Source organism: Onychomys torridus, chromosome 4 (assembly GCF_903995425.1).
Source record: "Onychomys torridus chromosome 4, mOncTor1.1, whole genome shotgun sequence".
In the NCBI taxonomy this organism is placed as follows: domain Eukaryota; kingdom Metazoa; phylum Chordata; class Mammalia; order Rodentia; family Cricetidae; genus Onychomys; species Onychomys torridus.
Genome location: NC_050446.1, coordinates 93,651,733 through 93,667,522, shown reverse-complemented (window position 1 = coordinate 93,667,522; position 15,790 = coordinate 93,651,733). Strand labels below are relative to the sequence as shown.

Sequence of the window (15,790 nt, the reverse complement as noted above, 5' to 3'; positions counted from 1 at the left end):
ATTATTATTAAAGTTGAAAAGTTACAATTAAGCTATAAACTGTTTTTGTTGTTTTGTATCCTCTTGAGTAATCATGTGTTGTTTAATGAAAGAGACTATTGAGAGTCCTGTGCCTTGATATAACTAAGTCACTGGTTTCTTTCACTCAAATACTAATTTGTTCTATTATTCCTGAGCTAGTCTTTTTTTTTTTTTTTTTTTTTTTTAAGATTTGTATTTATTCTTTGTGTATGACTGTTTTGCTTTATGTATGTATGTGCACTATGTGTGCTTAATGTCCTCAGAGACCAAAAGAGAGTACCAGGTCTCCTGGAACTGGAGTAAAGATGATTGTGAGCTTCCATGTGGGTGCTAGTAACTGAACACAGGTCCTCTGCAAATCAGCCAGTGTTATGCTGAGTCATCTCTCCAGCCCTTGAGGACCTAGTGATCTTTAATAAAATTAGTAAGAAACTGTAATGAGTTGAAATAAGTGAAGAAAATGCAGTTTAGTGTGCTTCAGGGAGCCTTTCTGTTACTTTGTCAGGATTAAGAATAGACACAAGCCGGGTGATGGTGGCGCACGCCTTTAATCCCAGCACCCGAGAGGCAGAGACAGGTGGATCTCTGTGAGTTCCAGCCTGGGCTACAAAGTGAGTTTTAAGACAGCCAGTACTATGTAGAGAGACCCTGTCTCAAAAAGACCAAACAAACAAGAGTAAACCCAAATACCACCTTCACACAGTTACTCCAGTTACATTTTGTATGAAAGCCTGTTTTGATTTTTGACATTAGTAGATGTTCATTGTACAAAGTAATTTCTTAATAACATTTTTATTCAAGTATGTCATGTACTTTCAGCAGCAGCAGCAGCATACTCTCCTATGCACTCAGTCCCCTGTATCAAAACTTTTAAGAAGCTGGGTGGTGGTGGTGCATGACTTTAATCCCAGCACCCGAGAGGCAGAGGCAAGCAAATCTCTATGAGTTCTAGGCCACCCTGATCTACAGAGGGAGTTCCAGGATAGCACCAAAGCTACAGAGAAACCCTGTCTCAAAAACACAACAAAAACGTTTACCAAAATTTTTGAATTAGCAGGTAATATAATACAGCTTAGCATGTTACTAAAAACATTTTTTATAAAGTTGTTACATTAACTTAGTAAGATATTAGAAAGTTTATTCTATTTTTTAGCATAGTATAAAAATATGCTAATGAATTTTGTGTTTAAATTTAAAAAAAATTTTATTTTATGTGCATTGGTGTTTTGCCATGGGTGTCTGGTCCCCTGGAACTGGAGTTACAGTTATGAGCTGCCATGTCGTTGCTGGGAATCAAACCAAAGTCCTCTGGAAGAGCAGTCAGTGCTCTTAACTGCTCAGCCATCTCTGCAACCCATGTTTAATTTTTTTTATTCTTACATTTTTCTTTACTTTATTTTCCAGACAAGGTCATTTGATGAAGATGCAAAAGAAAGTCGAGCGGCTGCTCTCAGGGCAGCTGACAAGTCTGGCTCTGGGTTTGGGGAGAGCTACAGCCTTGCGAATCCATCCATTCGGGCTGGTGAGGATATTCCACAACCCACTATTTTCAATGGCAAATTGAAAGGCTACCAGCTGAAAGGCATGAACTGGTTAGCCAATCTCTATGAACAGGTAAATTTTAGAAATATGTCAAACTTATTCTTTTTACTTTACTATTTATTTTTCTTTCAATTAATGCTATTATGAAGTGAGTTCATCTTTAGCTTTTTTTTTTTTAAGATTTACTTATTTTTATTTTGTGTGTAAATGTTTACCTTTATTGTGTGTAAGTACACCATAGGCATACAGTGTCCATCAAGGTCAAAAGAGGGAATCAGATCCACTAGAACTGGAGTTAGAGCTGGGTGTGAGTCATGTGGGTGCTGGGAACTGAACTTGAGTCCTCTGCAAGAGCAGCAAGTGTTTTTAAGCACTGAGCCATCTCTCCATTCCCAAAACTTGAGCTTTATGCAAGAGTCTGAAAGGTACCACTGTATTTCTAACCTGCAGATTCTGTTTGTATCCTGTATGTAGTATGCCTTAGGTAGTCTTGGTAAACCTCATTGTTTGCTTGATGTGAGTTAGGTTAGGTGAAGAACTGGCCTTAGTCCTGGTCTAATATATTATGAATCACACATATAACTAATGGTGGTGAAAGGAACCATTGCGTTAGTTTAGTACTGAGTATCCAGTCAAGCTTGGTTGATGTGATCCTTGTCTTTGTTACATCTTCTGGCACTGAGTGGAATGAATCCTATGTGGTGTAATCAGGTGTTGACCGTATATCTCTCACTCTCCACGTCTCCCAGGGTATTAATGGAATTCTTGCTGATGAAATGGGTCTTGGTAAAACCGTACAGAGCATTGCCCTCCTGGCCCATCTGGCTGAGGTGAGTAGATGGAATTGTCAGTCATCTTCCTGTCCTGCAGTTAGGCTCATTTTCTATCAACAGTGAGCCACTTAAAAACAAAATAATAGAACTTGTTGCTACATTTGAAGGCCTTTTTTTTTCTCCTTTTTTCTGGAGCTGAGGACCGAACGGTCTTGTGCTTGCCAGGCAAGCGCTCTACCACTGAGCTAAACCCCAACCCCTGAAGGCCTTTTATAATGGACAGAATGTATAACATTTAGTTCTCAATGGGGCCAGGACAATATTTGAACAAGTGTAACTAGAATCCTTGTCTTTCACTTCCTTTTAAGACCTACCAGGGGAGTGGCAAGGACTTTACTGTTAGATTACAGGAACTGGTCCTGGATTCCCATCTCAACACTGCTCTTTCTAGCCATCTCATGTAGGCAGCTCTTGAAGCGATTTCACCGTAAATCTCTGAGGCCTAGTTTTCTATCTTTCTCAAATCAGAAGTAATAGATATCTTACAGGAATCTTAGAAAAATTAAATGGGAAAATGTGTAATAAAATACATTGAAAAAAATTAATACTCTTCCAATTAAAAAACAGTGAAATTATGATAACATAGTAGAAAATAATAAAAATGAATCAGTATGTCATGTATGTTTTTATGAAAAAAATTAAAACCTACAAGTCACAAGAGAGTCGTTGCTTAGTACTTTACCACTTTGGTGTGTTCTTATTATACTAACACTACTTCTTTTCTATTTTCATTGTACTTATTTTGGTTTTTCAAGACACTTTTTCTATGTAGCCCTGGCTGTTTTGGAACTAGTTCTGTAGACCAGGCTGGCTGCAACTAATTCTTATCGAGTGCTTATGTATGGACACTTGGGAGATAGGCACGATTTCTCTTGTTTACTGTGTTTCCTGTTTTCCAATTTCTCCTGTGGCTGATTATTTGGGATTGAATAGCTTCAGTTTCCTACAGCTGGCTGATTCAGTTTTCTGTTGCAGAGAGAAAACATTTGGGGACCTTTCTTAATAATTTCACCTGCTTCTACGCTTAATAATTGGCACCAGGAGTTCACAAGATTTGTTCCTAAATTTAAGGTAAAGAAGCGCTTGTTCTTTAAGATAAGCTTTCTGACCCTTCTTTTGCTGCCTTCCTAATTGGCTTTGGTTCCTGTTGTAATAAACACTGTGACTGAGAGCAACCTGGGGAGGCAAGGGTTGATTTCAGCTCACAGCTTGTGTTCCATCATCCAAGGAATTCTGAGTACACACTCAAATAGGCAGGAGACTGAAGGCAGGAGCTGAAGCAGAGGCCTTGGAGGATGCTGCTTACGGGCTTGCTCAGCCTGCTTTCACTCAGTACCACCTGCCCAGGTGTGGCACCACCTCCTGTGGGGTGGGAACCTTCCACATCAGTCAAGATAATGCCTTACAGGCTTGCTTACAGGCCAGCTCTTCATTTTTTGAGACAGGGTCTCTATATATAGCCTTGGCTATCTTGTAACTCTCTATGTAGACCAGGTTAGCCTTGAACTCACAGCGATCCACTTGTTCTGCCTCCAGAATGCTGGAATTAAAGGCGTGTGACACCATACCTGATATACAGGCCAGTTTTAGGGAGGCATTTTCTCACTTGTGGTTCCCTCTTCTCTGCCTCCAGATTGTTAGCATTTCAAGGTGTGTGCCAGCCCTCCGGACTCTTTTAAACTGTCATAGCTGTGTGTGGGGTATGTGCAAAGAAACGTGTTGATCTCCTAGAGCCAGGGTTAGGAGCTGCCTGATGTGGCTGCTGGGAATCAAACTCAGGTGCTCTTAACTGCTGAACCATCTCTTTAGCCCCCTTATGTTTGTTTTGATACAGTCTTATGCATCACAGACTGTCCTCGAACTTGTTATATAGCCAGTATTTATGAGTGTATATCACCATACCAGGTTTATATAGTGTTGAGAGTCAATCACTCTGAACTGAAATACCTTCACAGTCCTTTTGTATCTGTATTTGTTTTATTGCTTTGCTTTTGTTTTTTTAGAGACAGAATCATACTATATCCCCAGTACTTCAGGCTGTCTTAAAACCCCACTAGGTAGTCCAGTGGCTTTGGACTTGTGGTAGGCAGTCAGCTTGCCTCGGCTCCTAGCTGCTGGGATTATAGGTAAACCTTGACACCTGGCTTTTTGATTTTATTGAGATGTCATCTGGTGTAACCAGGGCTGGCTTTGAACTTGCTATGTGGCTGTGGATGACTTGATCTTCTGATCTTCTTGCCTTGACCTCCCAAGTGCTGGAGTGTGAGTCATCATCCCGAGCTTCCTTTTATTCATTTCTTGGAAATATTTACTTAGGAGAGTAATAAGGAATCTTACAAACCTTTATGCTAAATAAATGAGAAATTCAAAGTCTAATGTAAGTTATTTGTGCCATTTTTTCCACATGAATTGATGGTCAAGGTAAGATGGTAGAGAATAACTATCTTACTTGTTTCAAAGTAGATTTTGGCAATTTTTATATTGTATTGTAACCTATTTATAATAATTCATTTTTCTTAATAACTCTAAAGTTAGTCTTGATCTAGCTTATAACATCTAAAGTAGATAATGTGAAAATTGATTTAACTAACAGAGAGGAAAAATTGAGATTGACTGGGCCAGGGATGTTCACTTGGTAGAATGCTTGGTTCCTATAAATGAAACCGCAGATTGGACCCACAACACCGCTTAAAACTGGCGGTTGCGGTGGCCACACCTGTAACCCTTGTATGTGGAAGGTAGAAGCAGGAGGATGAAAACAGCATCCTCAGCTACAGAGCAGGTTTCAGACCAGCATGAAACCCTGTCTTAAAAATAATCAAGAGGTGTGTTACAACAGATTAGGTCTAACATAGACACAGTGCAAATAGTTTTTACGCTGAACATGGTGGCTCATACCTCTTAATTTTATTACATGTGAGGCAGAAGTGGGAAGAATTCAAGGCCAGCCTTGGCTACATAAAGAGTTCAAGACTAACCTGGGCTACATGAAACCCTTTCTCAAAACCCCTCTTCCCAAAACAAAGAACGAAACAGTTTTGTTTTGTTTTAGTGTTGTGTGTGTGTGTGTGTGTGTGTGTGTGTGTGTGTGTGTGTGTGTAATATTGTAGAAATATAGAAAAATGAGTGGGATTGATTATATTACTTGTAGTTTGAATGGGTGGGTAATGTATTAGCTGTGTTCTATCCCTAAAAGGATGCATTGAACATGAAGTTGCATAGTAATAAAGATTTTATGAATTATGGATCAAGATAATATCTGATTTGGGCACTTTATGATTTTTATAGGCTCCATACATTGCTGCAAGGAGAAGGGGCAGAGATGGGGCAATTATTTTTCTTTTTTTGAGCTGAGGATCGAACCCAGGACCTTGCGCTTGCTAAGCAAGCGCTCTACCATTGAGCTAAATCCCCAACCCTATTTTTCTGTCTTAATGCTTTGTAAGATAGAGGCACATAACTGGGATTTCTTAGCATCAGTTTTTTTGGCTATGGTCATTTTCTTACTACTGAATTGTTGATGTAGAACATGGGTTTTTTTTTTTGTTTTTTTGTTTTTTGGTTTTCTTTTTTTTTTTTTTTAATTAGGAAATTTTTGTATTTATTTTACATCCCAATCACAGATCCCCCTCATCTCTCCTCCCGCTCCTCCAGCCTTCCCCCTCCCCCTCTCTCCAAGAAGGTAACGATTCTCATGGGGAGTCAGCAGAGCCTAGTACATTCAGTAGAGGCAGGTCCAAGCCCCTTCCCCTGCCTCAAGGCTGTGCGAGGTTTGTCTTTTGTTTTTCAAGAGAGGATTTCTTTGTGTAGCCTTGGCTGTCCCAGAACTATTTTTGTAGATAGACCAAGCTGGCCTCCAACTGAAGAGAGATCCGCCTGCCTCTCCCTCCCAAGTGCTGGGATCAGTGGTGTGCACCACCACCACCTGCCATGTAGAAAGTACTTAAAAAGGATATCAGGGGCTGGAGATGACTCAGTGGCTAAGAGCACTGGGTGATCTACCAGAAGACCCAGAGTTAATTACCAGCACCCACATGACAGTTCACAGCTGTCTTGATTCCATTTCCTGGAGATCTGATGCCCTCTTCAGGCCTCTGCAGGCACTGCATACGTGTGGTCCACAGATACACATGCAGGCAAAAATACTCAACATTTAAAATATAATCTTAAAATAAGAGATCAGAAAAGTAGCTCTTAATTTGCGTACATTTTCAGCTCCCTTAGAATAAGAGATTGGCTTACTTGAAATTTTTTCATGAATTGTTGGGCATATAAAAATTGAGCTGGGTGGTGGTGGCTCATGCCTGTAATCCCAGCACTCGGGAGGCAGAGGCAGGTGGATTTCTGTGAGTTCGAGGCCAGCCTGGTCTACAAAGCTAGTCCAGGACAGGCTACAGAGAAACCCTGTCTCGAAAAACCAAAAAGAAATGGAAATAGTTTTTTGGCTTTTCTTTTCAAATTATGGCTAGATACATGTTGAATAATTAATTTCTACCCAGCCACTGGAGTTTTTTTGCAGTTCCTCCACTGGCCAAGAGATGGCAATGTGATGTTATTTTAAATCTTTGTATCCTTCCTTTGCTTTAATGCCTAAAACCGAGCTTTCATGTGCATATTCAATTTCCATCTTGTTTATTTGTTTATTGAATTTTATTTTAACACTGGTGTAGATGCAGTAAAATAGAATCTGTGGGCCCTGTCTTAAGTGTCCTGGGAATTGAACCTGGGACCTCTGGAAGAGCAGTCAGTGCTCTTAACCACTGAGCCATCTCTCCAGTCCCCAAATTTGCTTTTTTTTTTTTTTCTTTTTTTTTTTTTTGGTTTTTCAAGACAGGGTTTCTCTGTATCTTTGGAGCCTGTCCTGGACTAGCTCTGTAGACCAGGCTGGCCTAGAACTCACAGAGATCCCCACTTGCTTCTGCCTCCCAAGTGCTGGGATTACAGGCATGCACCTCCGGCACCCGGCCAAATTTGCTTTCTGTAGATAACTTTATTAGCCAGATACTTCATGTAACTGGAAACCATACAGTATGTGGCCTTACATTTTAGCTTCTTCGACTTGGCATAAAAAGTCTTCTGGTTCATCCATATTGTAACAGATACCAATGCTTCATCTTTTTTTGTACCTGAAGATTCCTTTGTATATTTCATTTTGGCTCTTGATCATGTGATGGATTTTGGGTAGTTTTCACCTTCCAGCTTTTCTCAGCCTCAGAGTTATAAACATGTGTAAGCCGGGCAGTGGTGGTACACACCTTTTATCCCAGCACTTGGGAGGCAGAGCCAGGAGGATCTCTGTGACCAGCCTAGGCTAGAGTGAGGTCTAGGAAAGGCACAAAAGCTATACAGAGAAACCCTGGGGAGGTGGAGTATGTAGACTTGTTTGAGTGAGCGTCTTGTTTTAATTACTTCAGGGCATATGCCTGAATTGGATTACTGGGTCATTCAAGTTATTTAGAAACCTACTATTTTTATGTGGTCTGGGAGCTAACATTAGATTGAACAGCGTGAAATTATTGATTAGAAAATACTTTGTAATATAAAACATACAAATCAAATATGTATCTTTTGAAACCCAACCACACTGTTGTATATGTTACTTATGGATTCAAATAGTATAATTGTTTTGACAGAGACCATATGAACTACAAAGCTTAGACTTTACAAAAGATTTGCTGACCCTAGTGTCATTGATTGTTGAAAACATGTTTACTTCTCTATTAGATAGAGGTTCTCATTTTTATAGTTATGAGTATATGAGATCCATAGATGGTGATACCGACATCTGGAACCTCAGTATATTTGGTGTAAGTGTCTGGAAAACGTGTATGGTTCTGACTAGGATCTCTACTCCCCCCAATTTCTTTATTTTTCTCATAAAATGTGATTGAATTTTTTAAAATAATTGTTATTTTATGTCCATTAGTGTTTTGCCTGCCTATGTGTCTGTCTGAGGGTGTAAGGTTCTTTGGAACTGGAGTTACAGTTTTGAGCTGTCAAGTGGGTGCTGGGAACTGAACCCAGGCTCTCTGGGAGAACATTCAGTGCTCTGAGCTCTCTCTCAAACCCCGTGATTTGCATTTTAAGTAGTTATTTGCATCATTTTTTGTTCTTTAAGTTTTTTTTTTCTTCCCCTGCTTTATTGTTTCTGTTCTGTCTTCTTCTAAACTTCTTTCAGCTGTTGTGACTTGGAACTTAATGTTGTTGACCATCATCTTTATGGATATGTGCATTTGAGGGGATCACTGATTTCTATAGCTTTAGTCAGCCACAACAGTTGGTTGGTTGGTTTGTTTGTTTTGAGACATGGTCTTACATTGTAGCTCTGGCTATCCTGAAACTCAACAGAGATCTGCCTGCCTCTGCCTCCCAAGTGCTGAGATCAAAGGTGTTATGAAAATTATACCTAACTTCCACTGTCATTCTTTGGTTCATGAGTTGTTTAAAAGTATAGTTGATTTTCAAGTACGAAAGGCCTTTTTATGTGTCTTTCCTGTTACTGCTCCATAGCTTGAGCCCATTGTGGCAAGAGGACATGTGATATAGTATTATGTTACTCCTTTAAAATGTCTTGATTTTATGGTGTAGCATATGGTCAGTTTTCATATGTCCTGACTGTGTTTGAGAATTTAGGTGTTCTGCAGTTGTCCAGTTTAGTATTCTGTTTGTTGATAGGTCAGGAAACAAAGTTTGATGACTTGTTTAGCTTCTCTCTCTCCTATACGTCTGCCTGATATATCCACTGAGAGTGTGAAAGGTATCTTAAAATCTACCACAGCTACTATATGTCTGTTTTGCTTCTAGCTTTAGGTTTTAACTTTATTTACTCTTAAAAGTTTTAATATATATATATAAAAATACATAATTACTTATTTTACCTCCCTACTGAACTTTCTTTCTTTCTTTCTTTAATCCTTCACTGTTCTGAGACAGGGTTTCTCTTTGTAGCCTTCCTTGAATGTCCTGAAACTCACTCTGTAGTAGACCATACTTGCTGTAAACTTGTGAGATCCTCCTGCCTCTGCCTCCCACATTCTGAGATTAAATGCTTGCATCACATGCCCTGAATCTTTTATTATTATAAAATAGTTTTAAAACGTTTTGACTTAAAATCATTTTTCTGGTATGTATAGTCTAGTTTTCTTCTGATTAATTTTTTATGTAGTACTTTTCTATCTTAATTTTTTTTCATTTATTTTAATGTATGTGTGTATTTTACTCGCATGTACTTTTCTGTTTACCATGTGCATGTCTGGTGTCTGTGGAAGTTAGAAGAGGATATTGGATTCCTTGAGAATAGTTACAGAGGTTGTGAACCACCATGTGGGTGCTAAGAACTGAAGCTGGGTCTTCAAGAGCAACAAGTGCTGTTAACCACTACGTAGCTCCGTAGCCTAGATGAGCTTTGTCTTCATGAGTATTAGGATTACGGGTGTGTATGATCATATCCATCATATTTATTGTTTATTATTCATGTGTAGTCTTGCATGCATAGGACTTCAGAGTGTGTGTGTAGGTCAGAGGACCACTTTTAGGAATTGCATTTTTTTTTCCATTTTGGCTTGCAAAGATTGAATTCATATGGCCAGACTTGAGTGACAAGCACTTTTACCCACTGAGTCATCTCACTGATTGCCAGTTTCTTTTATTTTTTAGTAGAAAATCTAGAGAAAGCACCGTGTATTCTTAGGTTGTCTATCTGAAATAGAGTCTGGCTAGGTAATCTCTGATGACCTCAAACTTATGGTTCTCCTGCCTCAGCTTGCTCAGTTTTGGGATTACAGGCATGCATTACCATACCTGGATGCTTTAACATTGGTAAAAGCTCAATTCTCATCTCATTATCTCAATCTTCTTTGGGTTTGTTTCTGTAAATTTTCCCATTAGTTTTCAGTGTTACCTTTTTGAACGTTGACTATTATTGCTTAATCCTGTGTCAGATTGTATAGTAAAATTTCCGCAGATATTGTAGACGTACTCTCTTCTTCCACATAGGAGACATATATGTATATATAGGGGCAGGGAAGGTTGATTTGTGTTTAAGATAGTATCATTTGTAGCCCAGGCTGGCCTCAAATTCACTCTGTAATTGATTCTCCTGCATCCACTTCCCATGCCCTGGCTTCATGTGTGCTAGGCAAGCAGTCTTAGGACCTACCTAAGCATGCATGCATGCATGCATTCATTCATTCATTCATTATTTGTCTGTCTACCTATTTATTTTTCCCTAGTGGTTTGTCACCCCTTGGGCACATAAGTAATTCAGTGTTTTCTTTATTTAATCAGAACATGAGATAATTCAAGGATTTTAATACTCATGTGTAATCCTTGAGTTATAGTTTAGAGCCAGGAGTATGGGTAGTTAAGTTACCAGAATACTCTGACTTGAACTATAGTTTGTTTGTTTGTTTGTTTATCCTTTGATCTACATCTCTTTATTTTTTAAATTTTTTAGATTTATTCATTTCATTTTATTTTGGTTTGGTTTGGTTATGGCCTTTTGAGGCAGGATGTCTTTGTATAGCCTTGGCTGTCTTGGAACTAGCTCTGTAAATCAGGCTGGCCTTGAACTCACAGAGATCCTCCTGCCACTGCCTCCTGAGTGCCAGGATTAAAGGTGTGCGCCACTACCACCTGGCTATTAATTTCATTTTATGTGTGTTTTACATCCATGTGTGTGTTTACTCTTGGAGGTTAGAAGAGAGTATTGGATCACTTGGAATTGGAGTTCTTGATGGTTGTGACCCACCATGTGGATGCTGGGAACTTAACCTAAGTTCTCCATAGTAGTAACAGGTGCTCTTAACCATGGAAGCTGTCTCTCTAGCTCCCCTACATGTCCTTTTAAAAAATCTCTGCTAGGGGGCTGGAGAGATGGCTCAGAGGTTAAGAGCACTGACTGCTCTTCCAGAGGTTCTGAGTTCAATTCCCAGCAACCACATGGTGTGGCTCATAACCATGGAGAATGAGATCTGCTGCCCTCTTCTGGCCTGCAGAGATACGTGCTGTATACATAATAAATAACTAAATCTTAAAAAAAAAAAAAATCTCTGCATAGCTTTTTACTCTCAGCTGAAACTTTTGGAATGTATCAGTGATGCATAGAGAAAGTATACCACATGCTAATAGGTTTTACCACTTTTTCTGGTCCTTGGAGCTGTAATTTTTCCATTGCTTCAGTATCTCTGATACTTAAAAAAAAAGATACATTGTGTATGTATTTCTGTTTGGTTAGTAGGAGAATTGGTAAAACAATGCCCCCCCCCTTTTTTTTTTTGGTTTTTCAAGACAAGGTTTCTCTGTAGTTTTGGAGCCTATCCTGGAACTCACTCTGTAGCCCAGGCTGGCCTCGAACTCACAGAGATCCACCTGGCTCTGCCTCCTGAGTGCTGGGATTAAAGGCGTGCACCACCACCACTCGGCTACAATGCCCTTTTATTAGTTTTTTTTTTTTATTAAATTATTCAGAGTAACTTTATTTATTGCTAATGTTTGCAGTTTATTACCAAAGAAAATAATGTATGTATTGATCCATTTTCCAGGTGCTACCATATTGGGGAAATCCTCATGATAGAAAAGTCATCCGGAGATTCTGGAGTCAGGTAACTTCAGTGTTTCTCTCTCTCTCTCTCTCTCTCCCCCCCTCTCTCTTCTCTCTCCAGTTCTCTTTGATTTGAATAAATCCTCATGTTTATAAAATCTACAATATATTTCTGGATATGGGGCAAATATATTTTTCTTTAGATACAATGTTTTTCCTGTACAGGCAGTCATTTTTACTTACAGTCCAGTATGAAGAAAGACCTTTTTTTTCTTTAAGATTTACTTTTTAAAAAAATTTATGTGAGGCTGCATGGTGGTGGTGTGCGCCTTTAATCCCAGCGGTTGGGAGGTAGAGGCAGGCGGATCTCTGTGAGTTCAAGGCCAGCCTGGTCTACAGATCGAGTTCCAGGACAGAAACCTTGTCTTAGAAAGAAATAAAAAATTTATGTGTTTGTGTGTGAATTTGCATGAGTATATGTGATGTGCACCACATACATGCAGGATCCCAAAGAGGCCAGATCCGCTGAAACTGGAGTTACAGGTGGTTATGAGTCACCACACAAGATCAGCAAGAGGTTTAACCACTGAGCCATCTCTTCAGTCCCATCTTCCCTTTTCTTTCATGAGAAGGATATTAGTTGTTACTCTGAGTATAAAACAAAATGCTTTAAAAACATTGGATATTTGCAGTTTACCTCACAGCACCTCTTTCAATCACATAGATGGAAGAACATCTATTCTCCATCTTTCTTTTAACACACTGTTCATACTTTATTATCTTTTTTTTTTTTTTTTTTTTTTTGCCAGCGCTGAGGATCGAACCCAGCTAGGCAAGCACTCTACCACTGAACTAAATCCCCAACCCCCTACTTTATTATCTTTTTTAAGACAATACATCACTATGTAACCCTGGCTGGCCTGGAACTCACTCTGTAGACCAGGCTGGGCTTGAACTCACAGAGATCCTCCTGCCTCTGCCTCCAGTGCTGGGATTACAGGTTGTACTGCTACACTGGGCTTCCTTTTTTACCTTATTGAGAATGTTTGTATTGACTTGAGAGATGGTTCAGTGGGTGCCGAGCAAGCTTGATAACATGTGGTCAGTCCCCGACATCAACAGTGGAAGGACAGAGCCAACTCTGGAAAACTTGTTTGACCTCCACATGGATGTGTGCTCATTCCTATGTGTACATACATACATTGAAAATATTTGCTTGAAAGTCTTCATATCATTTCCATATTTCCCCTATTACATTTGTAGAAGACCTTGTATACTCAGGATGCCCCCTTCCATGTGGTCATCACTAGCTACCAGCTGGTCGTACAAGATGTCAAGTATTTCCAGCGGGTCAAGTGGCAATACATGGTACTGGACGAAGCTCAGGCACTGAAGAGCAGTTCCAGGTAATGTGCATACCAGAAACGAGCCTTCATGAGTGGGAGTCTCCACATAGAGTCAGCAAAGGCCAGAATTTCAGAACATGACATAGAATGGTTAATGCCTCAGTAGTTTGCCTGACCAGAATGCAGAAATTCTTATTTAATACATTTTTCTTTGACACTCAAATATCATGCTTAAAATATGTAGATTTTTCTCAGTTTCCTCAGTTGTGACTTTTGTTGTAAGTTACATGTGTAAAATGATTCCCAAACTAAAATAGAGTAGTGCTTGGCTATATAATTTTACTTGGTGAGCCTGCAGGACTTCTCTTAGAAGTCCATGGAATGGGCAAGTAGAAAGTCCCAGTGTGTGGAGGGCATTGGTACTGAAGAAGGACCTGTCTGGCCAAGAGGAGTAAAGACATCTCTTCCAGCCAGCACTTCTTCCTTTGCTCCACCAGAAGAGCTGAGAAGGCACAGATTAATACTTTTGACACTTTGTGTTTCAGATAAGTGGTTTCTAAGTAGCTGCTTTATGGTGTGTGTGTGTGTGTGTGTGTGTGTGTGTGTGTGTGTGTGTGTGTGTGTGTGTGTTTTTTAAAGGCAAGAACAGGAGACAATATAGTTAGAACGGTCACTCCACCTGTTTGAGGGATTTTTTTTCTAAGCATTCATACCATTGGTATTGATGAGTCTCAGTTCTGGGATTTTTATCTTTATCTTGGTTAAAATATATTTTTATTGTGTGCATGATACAGTATATGATTCTTAAGTTGTTTGAAAAGTATTTTTAAAAATACTGACTCAAGATAATTACAGAAAGACTTATTGCCAACTTGGAATTTGTAACTCATTTTCTTGAACAGTGTTCGTTGGAAGATTCTCTTACAATTCCAGTGTCGGAATCGGCTTTTGTTAACTGGAACCCCCATTCAGAATACCATGGCAGAGGTAGGCACTAATGAAGGTCACCGTTTATATCTTCTTAAGACAAGTGTAGCCATGATGGACTCCTACCATTCTGTACAAATTATATTCACTACCATAGAAGAATTTTATTGTGGCTTCCTAAGTATCTTGTAGGCACCATTCTATTTTCTTACTATTTGTTAATTACAATACCCCTTTTTGTTTCTTTAATTAGTATTGAGCACATTAGGAAAGTTGCTCATCTAATATGGGTAAGTTTTGACTCTAGAATCAGAAGCTAATATTTTCTACAACCAAGGGCCTTGATTCTTTCTTTAGAACCATCATATTTGACATTTTGTAGACAGTACATTCACTGTTAGCTGCTTGTTTTTGCCTGTGTAATATGGAAGCAGTCATAAATAGGGTAGAAATGAATGGCTTTGGCTATGTTCTCATAAAACTTTATTCATGAGAGTACATAGTCAACCAGTAGCTTCACGGGCTGTAATTCTGTGGCTCCTTCTTTAGGGTTATTGACATCTAATTATACTACGACAAAACTGTGTCAGCTGTGCAATCAGCTGTCGTCTTTAAAACTGTCATCTATACTAGTACAAAAGCTGAGCAGTGTTTATGTTATTAAGCTTTTAGTTTTCGATTACTTGAAAAGTCATAATTTTTTGTTACAACACCTAATCATAGCAGGTTCATTGAGCGAGTGTTTAGACTCATTTATTCTTTCTGCCTCATGTACATGCATTCATTTGTTAGTTCATTCCCCAAACCTTAATCTGTAGTCATATAGCATCATTTTATGACACGAAATCTCTTTAATATTTTTCCTTTGTGTGAAGCTCTGGGCTCTGCTGCATTTCATTATGCCAACATTATTTGATTCACATGAAGAATTTAATGAATGGTTTTCCAAGGACATTGAAAGTCATGCTGAAAACAAGTCTGCTATTGATGAGAGTAAGTACTACCATGCCTTTCTCTTTTTCGTATGGAATTTTAAGATTCTGTGACCCAGGTTTCACACTGTGGCCTAGACTGGACTGGAATTCGCTTTGTAGTTTCTGTTTCCCAAGTGCTGCGATCACAGGTGTGAGCCACCACACCTGGCCCTGAACTTTGATTTCAATCTATTAGTATGGGCAACCATGTACTTAGGATTTCTTTATTTTTTTCTTTTAATTTTATTTAGTATTGGGTGGGAGAGTGCATGCCACAGTGAGCTTGTGGAGGTCAGAGGGAGTTGTTCTCTTTTTCGTTTTACCTTTGTATGGGTTCTGGAGGTCAAACTCAGGTCACCAGGCTTGCTTGGCAAGCATCTTCATCCAATGAGCCATTTTATGAGCCCTAGGATTTGTTTCGGTTGCAGACTTTTTTTCAGTTTGTTTTGTTGCCTCTCCTGGATCTTGCTCGGTAGACCATGCTGGCCTTGAACTCACAGAGATCCACCTGGCTTCACCTCTCAAGTGCTGGGATTAAAGGCATATGACACCACTACCCAACTCTGTTGCAGACATTTTTTTAAAATATTTTTTTAAGATTTATTT

The 15,790-nt window shown here is 39.2% G+C and overlaps 1 protein-coding gene across 3 annotated transcripts in view; it reads left to right on the top strand.

Annotated features, from left to right (window-relative positions):
* Positions 1 to 15,790, top strand: part of Ino80 (INO80 complex ATPase subunit) — a 107,920-nt gene that overhangs the window by 29,925 nt on the left and 62,205 nt on the right. For all 3 annotated transcript variants that reach the window (XM_036183993.1, XM_036183994.1, XM_036183995.1), the window contains 7 exons: positions 1,426 to 1,635; positions 2,313 to 2,393; positions 3,372 to 3,467; positions 11,939 to 11,998; positions 13,201 to 13,343; positions 14,186 to 14,270; positions 15,086 to 15,203. In XM_036183993.1, the coding sequence (XP_036039886.1) occupies positions 1,426 to 1,635; positions 2,313 to 2,393; positions 3,372 to 3,467; positions 11,939 to 11,998; positions 13,201 to 13,343; positions 14,186 to 14,270; positions 15,086 to 15,203 (793 nt within the window). The remainder of the gene's footprint in view (positions 1 to 1,425; positions 1,636 to 2,312; positions 2,394 to 3,371; positions 3,468 to 11,938; positions 11,999 to 13,200; positions 13,344 to 14,185; positions 14,271 to 15,085; positions 15,204 to 15,790) is intronic.